The 12004-nt window shown below is 44.7% G+C and overlaps 1 protein-coding gene across 1 annotated transcript in view; it reads right to left on the bottom strand.

The window, feature by feature from the left end:
* The window catches only part of LOC146072692 (adhesion G protein-coupled receptor E3-like), a 208316-nt gene that overhangs the window by 26043 nt on the left and 170269 nt on the right, over positions 1–12004 (bottom strand). The window contains exon 8 of the mRNA XM_083179887.1: positions 7141–7254. Coding sequence (XP_083036013.1) covers positions 7141–7254 — 114 coding nt within the window. The remainder of the gene's footprint in view (positions 1–7140; positions 7255–12004) is intronic.

The raw sequence follows: 12004 nt of genomic DNA, 5'->3' as shown, positions 1-12004 counted from the left end.
GGAAGCTTTGGACTTCCCCAATTTGGACCACTCTGGCCCTAAACTCTGAGGGTACTTTCCTCCACTGGCCGTGAGGATCTACTACTCAGACTCAAACCCACATGCACCTCCCTCCCCCCTCCACCATAATCAACATTTCTCCCTACCCTCTTCCTTCTCATCCTGACTGATACCCCTCCACTGACAATTCTATGATGTCATTTTCCTTAGCCTCCCTGAATGTCAAAGGTTTAAAGACCCCTAAATGTGCTCTTCCTTGTTCCGTACCATCCGCCCCCTTAAAGCAGGAATAATCTTCCTCCAGGAGACCCACTTCAAAGCTGACTCACACCCTACAACATACTATGCATGCAACAAAACCAAATGCAATGGTGTTGCAATCCTTAAACCTTAGCAGAGTTCCATTTACCATCCACTCTTGCTTTACCAACCCGGAAGGCTGGTATATCATTCTCACTGGGATGTTGGGAGTCGGGATACATAGAATGTAGTCTGGCCAACATATATGCCCCCCAACGTCAATCAAGCTACCTTTTGAAGACCCTTTTTGCCTATTTGAGTAAAAGACTCAATGGTTATGTGGTTATGGGGGAGGGGGGGGATTTCAATACCATCCTTGACAACACTATAGACAAAGCCCCTACTCCTTCCCACCTACAGCCTTTAGCATTAACCCTCTCTTTAAATGAGCATATAAGGGAATTCAGACTATTTGACGTTTGGAGAGCCCTCAACCCAACTTCTAAAGACTTTTTTCGCAATACCACACCAATCTTAAGGCCCCCATACACTCTGCGATTAAGGCCCGAATTCACCCGATTCAGATGGATCGGGCCTTGAAATCGGCCCAAATCGCGTGTGTAGACATCCCATCTGACCCGATGCATGGTCACATGCACATCAGGTCGGAGTCGAGTGGTCGGATCGGCTGCGCATAAGATTTGATAAATCTTACGCGCAGCTGGAGCCGGGTTGGGGACGCAGAGAAGTGGCTGGCAGGGGAGGACGCAAGTCAGCGAAGGGACCATAAAGGCAGGCACGGGTAGCCAGGCAGCGGGTGCACTAAAAATAAAATAAAAACAATACAAATAAATGGGCAGCCAGAGATTGGCTGAGGGCTCTCTAAATAATGGCAGCCCCATAGTAGTGCTTTGTAGCTGTAAATAAATATGTAAAAAAAATGAATGTAAGGCTGCACGCATTGTGGGTAATTCTGGAAGGGAATTTGTTGGGGAATTTATTTGGTAAAATGAGTGACATTTCCTTCCAGAATAAGCTGAGCCTCACATGTATTTTTCTGTAGGTGAGGTATTTTTTGTTTGTAAGTCCTTTCTCTGCAACCTGACAAAAACACTGAGACCTTGGTTTACGTACAGTAAACCCATCTGGTGTTTTTTCTTTAAGCAAGTGCCGCTGTCTTCTGTTTTTACAGGGTGCGGTAGAAATAACTCCAACATTTCAAAGAGGGATTGAAAAAAAATGGTACGAGGTATCACCAAAAACTTCTTATTTCCCAAATGTAGATATAAATATTTTTTTTTACTTTAAGTTTTGAAAATCATATTGTCCAAATGGTGGCCTTGATGGCTGGAACACATTTAGAGCCGTTCTTGGAAGTTTTCCATCACTCTCACTAGCATATCGGGCAAAATTCCTTCTTAGTTGGTCCAAGGATGATGTTTGAAAACCTCAGCCTTGAGGTAACCCCACACAAAGAAGTCACACAGAGTTAAATCAGGCGAGCGCGGTGGCCACAGAGCTGCCTTTCGTAAGACCACTCGACCCGGGAACATCCCCTGCAAAATTTTACATGGACGACGCGCTGTATGGGCCGTAGCTCCATCCTGTTGGAATCCGTAGTACTCTATGTTGTGTTCTTTCCCATACTCTTCAATTTTCAGGCACAAAAAATGATCCAACATGTCGCAGTATCAATTGGAATTCACAGTAACTGTGAATCCACCATCTCCACCATCTTCCAAAAAGTAAGCCCCAATGACACCTATAGACGACACAGCACACCAATCGGTCACTTTTGGGCTGAGAAGAGGTTGTGCATGGAGTGCTCAAGGGTTTTCAGCAGCCCAATAGTGACAATTTTGTTTGTTCACTGTGCCAGAAAGGTGGAAATGGACCTCATTGCTACTCCACATTATTCCAGTGGGAGGCATAGCTGCGAGGATCCCATTACAGCAATCCATACATCTTCCACAGTCTGCTGGAGACAATTCCTGACCAATCATAATCTTGTATGGGTGTAAATGAAGGTCAGTATGCAAAATTCGCCTTAAAGTTCTTTCCGAAATTCGAAGAGCTGAGGCATGTTTCTGTGCTGAACGCGCTGGAGACACTGCAGCAATGTTTTCGGGTGTTCTCACATTTTTGTGATTTTCTCTTCAGTGCAGATCCTGTTCAGTGCAGATCCTGTTGCCTTTACTTTTTGAACCCACAGCAAAATAGTTTTCTGGTCTGGAACACTTTCATTAGCAAGTAAACTGAGCCGTGTTCAAAACGCCCTCTGCGTCGCAGTTACAGATTATTGAAAAAAGCCTCCACTACAAAGCTTTGATGCTCACTTGACCACGGCATGGTGACGACTGAAAACGTTATTAAGTACCCTACCTAACAAAATGGACCGCACCACTCTACCTGCTTTGGAGACCCCACAGTGATTTTTCGAAATGTGGGAGTTATTTCTGCTGCACCCTGTACATTTGGGCTCCAGCACGGTCTTGAGCTGCTCCAGAGGGCACTTTCAGTAAACTAGCAGGATTGACATGATGGAGTGCCACACCCCGGACATATATATACAACGTAAGGTGAATATATTCATAGCAGGTTCATAAACTGTGCATTCTGTCCACATTATGTGGAGCTGTTTCCGGAACCGGAAGTGCGGTTCATTAGTCTCCTGTGCGTTCCATGGTACACATGAACCAGGTAAGGTGATTAGACAGGTGAGTGCTGTTTGTCTGATTTTGGCGCCATCAGGGCCCTTATATATGGCTAGCAAGTCAGTTATGCTTATACCCTTGAGGAAGGTGGTCGCACCACCCAAACAGGCTGTCGGGTATTGATGCTTTGGAGCTGGTGACAGGTTCCCCTGTAACACTACACTGCTGTGATGGGCTTGGATAAGTAACCTGCACCCTATTTTTGCTTTATGATTCCAATGCAATGCCATGTGCTATACTTTTTTATGTGACATAAAAATGTTTTGTCTCAAAACTGGTGTGCAGACCACTCTCTACCTAGGAGATACCCCATGTATGCAACTTCATATGTGATCTGGCACCCTACTGTTTTCCTGGCGGTGTGCGGTTTCTCAACTGTACATGTGTGTATATATATATATATCTATATATCTATCTATATATATATATATATATATATATATCTATATATATATATATATAGATATATAGATATATATATCTATATATATATATATATAGATATATATATATATATATATAGAAATCCAAGAAATGAATGGCACTCGAAGGGCAGATGCAGCATATTATAATTATATGCTGCATCTTCGAGTGCCATTCATTTCTTGGATTGCTGTGTTGTTTCATCGTTGGGGCACCGGGGCCTGCTGTTTTTGAGTCAAGAGAGTGCCGGCAGGATTGGATACTGTATATATATATATATATATATATATATATATATATTAGAGATGTGCGGCGGCCACTTTTTCGGGTTTTTGCTTTGGATCTGGATCTCCCTTCGTGTTTTGGATCTGGATTGGTTTTGGCAAAACCACCCTTGTGGGTTTTGGATCTGGATTTTTTTGAAAAAATGCTAAAAATGGCTAAAATAACAGAATTTGGGCCTGTTTTTGCCCCTAAAGTATTATTAACCTCAATAACATTAGTTTCCACTCATTTCTAGTCAATTTTGATCACTTCACAGCTTACAAAATTGTTTTCATTTACTGTAGTTGGGCCAAAAGGGTATACCGAGGTAGCTGGATGACTAAGCTAAGCGACAGCAGTCGGCATCACATACATGTGGACCTTACACTTCCAACCTGGCAGAGCGGCACTGCAGGGGCAGACAGGGTGGCAGTTTAATAAACTATCCCAAAAAAAGAGAAATGCTCCAAAGAGCAAATACAAAGAGGTATCGGCCTTGTCATGACTGGTGGTAGCAGCTTCAGCACTTCTATCAGGTTGCTGATCTCCCACTATTTCCTCCTCCATCATCCTCCAAAAATGTGTTTTTATTTTATTTATTACTTTTATTTATTTTTCTTACTTTACACTGGACACAGCCTGTCACACTGGACACAGCCCCTTGGACACTGGACACTGCCCCTGGACACAGCCCCTGGACACTGCCCCTGGACACTGGACACAGCCCGTCACCCTGGACACAGCACCTGGACAATGGACACAGCCTCTGGACACAGCTCCTGTACACTGGACACAGCCGTCACACTGGACACAGCCCCTGGACAATGGACACAGCCGTCACACTGGACACAGCCTCTGGACACCGCCCCTGGACACAGCTCCTGTACACTGGACACAGCCTTCACACTGGACACAGCCCCTGGACAATGGACACAGCCTGTTACCCTGGACACAGCCCCTGGACAATGGACACAGCCTCTGGATACCGCCCCGGGACACAGCTCCTGTACACTGGACAATGGATATATGTCACACTGGACACTGGATATATGTCGTCACACTGGACAATGGATATATGTCACGCTGGACACAGGATATATATGTCGTCACACTGGACAATGGATATATATCACGCTGGACACAGGATATATGCCGTCACACAATGGTTACATGTCACACTGGACACAGGATATATGTCGTCACACTGGACAATAGATATATGTCACGCTGGACACAGGATATATGTCGTCACACTGGACAATGGATATATGTCACGCTGGACACTGGATATATGCCGTCACACAATGGTTAGATGTCACACTGGACACTGGATATATGTCGTCACACCGGACGCAGGATATATGTCGTCACACTGGACACAGGATATATGTCGTCACACTGGACACAGGATATATATCGTCACACTGGACACAGGATATATGTTGTGACTCGTGACACTGGACAATGGATATAGGGCGTCACACTGGACACAGCCCCTTGTATTACTGCAGCCCCTGTACAGAGTGTACTACTCAGCAGCACTGCAGCCACTGCGTGTGAGCACTGCAGCACTGAGTTAGTTAAATCACACAACACAGGGCTCAGGGCTAAATAAAGGCACGGTCCACAGGACAGCCCCTGGACAGTGGACACTGCAGCCCCTGTGTGTGAGCACTGCAGCACCTAGTTAGTTAAATCACACTACAGGGCTCAGGCCTATAAACAGTCACTGACTCAATACAAGTCTACAACACAGTGCACGGAGCACAGGGCAATGAGGGCACAGGGCAGGTCACGGAGCACAGCACAGCATGGAGCACGGAGCACGGAGCACATGGCACGGAGCACAGCACAGGGTACAAGGAGCTTCCCAACCACCGTCTTCCCTCTCCAAGATTGGAGTGAAGATGGCGGGGCGCCCGTGCGTCTTTTATAAGATCCCGCTCCCGCGAGAATCCGACAGCGCGATGATGACGTTTTGCCTCGTTTTCGGTCCGGAATTGAGGCGGGAACTCCCGAGCCGCCTCGGATCCTGACCCGGATCCCGAGATTCTGATCTGTCGGATCTCGGGGATCCGGACCCGCTCATCTCTAATATATATATATATATATATATATATATATATATTATGCTGGGAGGTATCCAAGAATACACAGTGGCGGCACTCCAACGGATTTGTAGTACACAAATAATGCATACCTTACTGCAGCTGTCGGTCTGCATTATTTCTGTACAACAAATCCGTTGGAGTGCCGCCACTGTGTATTCTTGGATACCTCCCAGCATATGATTTCTCCAGAGGGCACCGCGGTTGTTGGTTAATTTGTGTAGTGCCGGACCACGCATTGTTGTTATATATATATGATATATATATAATCTCAGTGAGGTGCGGTGAGCTCATTGACTAGTGAAGTGCTTGTTATCGTCAGAGACAGCTTTACACCCACTCACATATATATATCATTTAACGGTGAGTTTTGACTAAAAATTATTAAAGAAATACAAAGATAATATGTATAAGGTTTAGTTTCATCATTCCTGCACCATTTTGTTTGCGAATCATAGAATAAATACAGTAATCTCAAAATAAAAAAAATAAAAATATTTGTTTAGTCTAATTAAATATTCACTATAATGTGGGCAAACCCTTCTAACTTAATTCAGCTCCCAAGTAAATATACCAATGACACCTATTAGTCATCCTTCACAGCATACTGTATGGCAGAGCAGCGAGCCTGATCTCAGCCATAGCGCTACTCAGCCACCAGGGGCAGCGTGTACGGTGTTCATTGTCACTGCTGGAAACATTAAGTATGAAAGGTAGCGGTGACTTGGCTTTGTAACATGGGTGAATGGAAATTCGAGGAGGGACACTCCTTTTTGCTATATGTGTGGGGAGGGCAACAAGTTGGATCGGGCCAGTCATGTTCTGTTTCTGTTAACCCTTTGAGTTCCAAGTGAATTTGTCAAAATAGGCGTGAAAATAGCCAAGCAAACATTTTTATTCATTATAATGACCTGTTTACCTTATATGGGAAATATAATCTTTTTTTACACAACATTATTAATATGTATTTATATAACAAATGTGAGCGACGCTTGCATTTTTAGTGGATATTTTGATAATCTCTCACAGAGTTGTTGGTACTCAGTGGGATAAATATGTAACAGAATTTGGCCCATTAAGTTGGAGACTGAACACCAACAAAGTATAAGAAGAACATTCATAGGATGTATGGTTGTCTCATTCGTCCTCCAGCCTGTCTAATACAGGCATATCCAAACTACGGCCCTCCAGTTATTGTGAAACTACAAGTCCCATCATGCCTTGGCATAGTTTTGCTCTTAGGGAATACTAAAACTATGCCAAGGCATGCTGGGATGTGTAGATTCACAACAGCCGGAGGGTTGGACATGCCTGGCCTAATAATACTGCCCAAGGTATCATAGTGTATTAGATCCCATGTGTCTCCATAAATGGTAAGATTGTTACATTACCTTCTTCTCTGGGCACCAGACTACATGGAATATTCATAATGTCGGAGCTTGTGACCAGGGTGGTGTACGGAGCACCAGTTTTGCAGTCATTATATGGAGCCTTCATGGAGATGTCTAGTGAATAGAAAGTTAGGAGTTATTGGCTGCAGTGCAGGTAGTACAGATTCTGCCCAGGCAAATCATGGCTGTCTGCCTTTCATACTAATCATTATCATACAAACTGTATTACATTCCTCTACTTATTCATCTCTGATACTGTATATATTGTCTTCCTGGGTCTATGAGTATTTATTTGCAAACAAAACACTGATGCAACAGAGGTCGCTAAGATCGCTTGTCTGAACTGTTTCTCCAAGAAAGAGCAGCTGCTTAATAAAGAGATTAGGAAAAATGGATGGTGGAGCGCTGTAAGTTTTCAAAAAAAATTATGTTTCTGACCAATTGGGTATTACAAATAATAAACAATTTTAATATATCATTAGCACTTAGATGCTATAAAATCACAACTTTTATATAAGACCGTATATATTGTACACAATAAAAAACATATTAACAGAGTTCCGGTGGGCGGGGCATCTGGAATGGCCGCTTCTTACCAGCTCTCCTGATCGAGACAAATGAAATCAACCAACATCCACCTTAAAAAACTTGATTTCGCAAACAATATATATATTAACTGAGAGACACAACTGCGTGGATCAATATACTGCTCTTGTCTTGACAGGAGAGCCTTTCTCCGCCGGAATCCATCCACTGATAGTGGAATCTGACCCGCAAGCCATTTCTTGGCGCGAAAACTAGAGTGGTCCCCCCCATTGCTGTCTCCCTGGGATTGGAGCGCTGAAATCTACCCTAGAGACTTGGGAGCCCAAGATACCACACATAAACACTGGGACTACGATAGACACCGACCCATTTGGAGGTGAAGACCTTTATAGCCAGCCCGCAACCTGAGGAATTCCGGGCAACGCCATTATCACCAGGCGGAAGACTGCCTCCTGCCCACCGCGACCCTAACAACCTGCTTCACCACTAACACCAAAGCGGTAGATCACTGAGACCCTCTGGTGACGCCAGGTGAGCCCATCTGATTCAGGGCATTAGCCTGGACACTGATGCCGCCACTGGTGCCTGGGAGTACCTGACCGGCATTCTGACCCAGTCCCCGACGGCTTTACCTCCCAGGGGAGTCCCCGACTCCAACCAGCACCTTGGTACTACCGCTCCCCTTCCCACTCAGCCTCCGGCCGGCAAACAGCGCAGAGCAGCTCGGCGCGCACGCCCTGCTGGCCCCTGTCGCAGAGCCTTGGCTGCACACAGCTGGGGAGGAGAATCTGACACCCGCCGACCCTTTGGTACTGCAGCAGCCCCTGGGTGGGGGGTGACTGCTGCCTATTGACGCGACTCCCCCGCTCGGCTGTCTCTTACCTTGCTGTGGGGACCGGGTGGCGGGGGGAGTCTCCGGTGGCTCTGGAGGGGGTCCCTGTCCCCGCGGGCTCCCTGGTGTTGTCGGGGCCTCGAACACGGGGCTGCTACTGCTCCTGAGCCCAGCCACCCTTCCACTTAGCCACCGGGTTCGCTGGTGGCAGAACACTGGGACACCTCCGGAGAAGCGCTGTCCCGGCTGCTCTCGTCGCGGTACAGCCGACAGGTCCTGCGACACACAGGCTACACACTGAAGTGAAGACTAGACCCCTTGTCAGCTGCACTACCTGCTTCAGGATCTTCGGGACTCTGGTCTCTCACAGGTAACAGACGGGAGGAATTAATCCCCTTCCCCGCTTGCCTTCCCCAACTGCTGCCCCGGCTGCCCTGGTATCCCCTGGCTGACGGACCCCCCCTGTAGCCTGGCTAGACTCTGACTGCACCTTGAGTGCTGGAAGCCCCTTACCCTGGCCTGAATGCATTTTGGCTAAACAACTGCCCACCCTGGCTACCCTAATCAGCCCCCAGGCAAACACAGACTGGAGACACTGCCCCTAAATAAAGGGGATATTGAGATACACAAGTACTGGATCAATCAGGACAGCGTCACTCTGATTTGGGTTGCGCTGCGTGCACAATCGTCTAGGCTGCTCACTTTAGAGCAGCGCACCAGTGATGTGGAGGATGGGATGCAGGCTATACAGCAACAAGGATCATCCCACGAAACCACTATTAAGGCCTTACAAGAAATAATTGATGAATTGGAAAATCGCCATAGAAGAAATAACTTACGCTTTGTAGGGATTCCCGAATCCATTTCCAATTCTCAGCTAATGAATTTCCTTAGCGTAGATCTCCCACAGGCTCTTGGTATCACAGGGGACTTCTCCACCCCACAGATTGAGAGGGCACATAGGTTAGGACCAGAAAACCGTCAGGTACGGGGCGGTTCTAGGCCAGTGATAGCAAAATTTCTGGACTATAGGGCAAAGGAGAAGATCTTGTCCTACTATTGCAAGACTCAATCCCTCACAGTTAACTCTCATAAAATACTGATTTTCCAAGACTTTTCTGTGGCAGTTTCACAGAAGAGAAAGGCTTTCTCAGAGGTATGCCGATACCTCCATGATAACAACCGGCGTTTTGCTTTATTATACCCAACAAAACTGAGAGTTAATGAGGATGGGCGAATGATTTTCTTCGATGACCCAAACACGGCAAAAGAAAAACTTATGCCTAGCAGATCCCCTCCACGTAATGAGGAGTCATAACGAGCTATACTTTCTATACATTCAAAAATACAAAATAAAAAATTAAACAATTCAAACCAAAAAAATAAATAAAATAAAATTAACTTTGAGTGATTGAGTCCCTAATATCTCTAAGGTTATACTAATTACCATGTGAGGGTATACAGATATAGGCTACCGCTTAATACCATGGTATCCAATATACCCTCAACACTCAATTATTTGAAAATTACTGTTATACTTAATGGTTTGACAAAAATATGATATTAACCTATATTCTTTATGCTTCAATGCTGTTCTGAATTTATGTTTAGTCAATATTTCACTTAACTGTGATGTTGGCTATGGTTATAAGGAAAGGAAAAAATGAAAATGAGTGTAGGAAGCGTTATGTGCTTATTTTATTTTTGTTTTTGTGGCCTCTCTCCTCCCTCTTCCCTTTCTACCCTTCTGAACAGGGGGGCTCCCGATCTCCCTGGCCTCTTGTTGAACAATGCTCGCCGTCCGCTTGCTGGGACGGATGGGTGAGTAATCAAACAACGCATACACTTCTACAAATACTACCCAGGACAGGTATAGGATAAATGTCTGTGAATGGCGAAAATAATCCTGTCTCGCCTGTTTTGGATAACTTAAAATTGATAACATGGAACGTAGGGGGACTAAATTCACCCACTAAAAGGAAACGAACTGCGGACCACCTAAAAAGACTTAAGGCTGACGTGGTTTTCCTACAGGAGACACACTGGGTGGAGGGGGAGATTTCGTGCTTAAAAGCCCAATGGATAGGTGATTGCTTGACAGCAAACTACTGCAGGAAGGTCAGAGGGGTAGCAGTGCTATTTAATAAAAACACACAATACTCGATCCTCCATTATATAGCTGACCCCGAGGGACTGTATTTAATTGTAGATGTCGAAATATGGGGCTCCAGATACACACTGATGAATATCTACTCACCTAACATAGCACCTCAAGATTTTTTGGGGCAGATAATTAATATATTAACGCAACGACAAAATTACCCGATAATATTAGTGGGGGATTTTAATGCAGTGGAAAACCCTACTCTAGATAAACAACCCGCCTTACCATTTAGGACGTCACCCATTTGGCGACAGTTTCAGTCCCTTAAATCCACACTCCACTTAACTGACGTTTGGAGACTACATAATCACACCGAGAAGTCATTTACATTCTATTCTGCTGTCCACTCATCATGGTCTCGTATATCTGATTTTTTGGTGCCCAGAATCAGTAATACCAATATTTACCCAATTTTAATATCTGACCATGCACCTGCCTCGATCTCAATAACACTAACAAAAAAAAAATACAGTCCTGGCGACTGGAGATTTCCAGCATACCTTTACAAATCGGATAAATTTAGGGAATTCCTCCTAAATCACTGGATGAATATCCAGGATGACAACATAGATTCATGGGACACCCCGACTACTTTTTGGGGGCTTCCAAAGCTGTCCTTAGGGGTCACATTATGGGATATATGTCTAGACAACGCAAGGAACAAAAAGCCATTTATGAAAACCTTTCCCGAAACCTAAACACAGCATTGAGCACTTATATAAACGATCAAACAGCTGAGAACCAAGAGAATTACCTCCAATCAAAACAATTGCTAGATACCCACTTACTGTCACAATCAAAAAAAGACCTATTAATCGCTAAACATAAATACTATAGATGGGGAAATAAGGCAGGAAAGCTACTAGCCAACATGTCGAAACCTAAACACAAAAAACATTACATCACAGCCATAAAACACCCTTCGGACAATTCTATAGTCACAGCCACCGAGGATATAGTAAAAACTTTTGAAACTTATTACACAAATCTATATGCAGAACCCCCATTCGATGCAGAGAAACACTCAGAATTTCTACAAAATATTACACTCCCAGAATTGACGCTAGACCAAAAAGAAAAGATGCGCGGTGAGATTACTGTAACTGAGGTCTTAAACGCTATTAAACAATTACAGCTGGGCAAGTCACCAGGGCCCGATGGCTTGTCCAATGAATATTACAAGCTACTTCAGCAGCAGCTCGCCCAAGCATTAACTGAACTATTTAATGATATTATTAAAAACCACACTCCATTCCCCTATTTCACTCAAACGTCCACGATTTTAATTCCCAAACCCCATAAAGACTTGCAAAAACTAGAAT

This window comes from Crinia signifera, chromosome 4 (assembly GCF_055691185.1).
Source record: "Crinia signifera chromosome 4, ASM5569118v1, whole genome shotgun sequence".
Taxonomy (NCBI): Eukaryota; Metazoa; Chordata; class Amphibia; order Anura; family Myobatrachidae; genus Crinia; species Crinia signifera.
The sequence above is the reverse complement of the archived record's forward strand: the minus strand, read 5'-3'. Positions and strand labels throughout refer to the sequence as shown.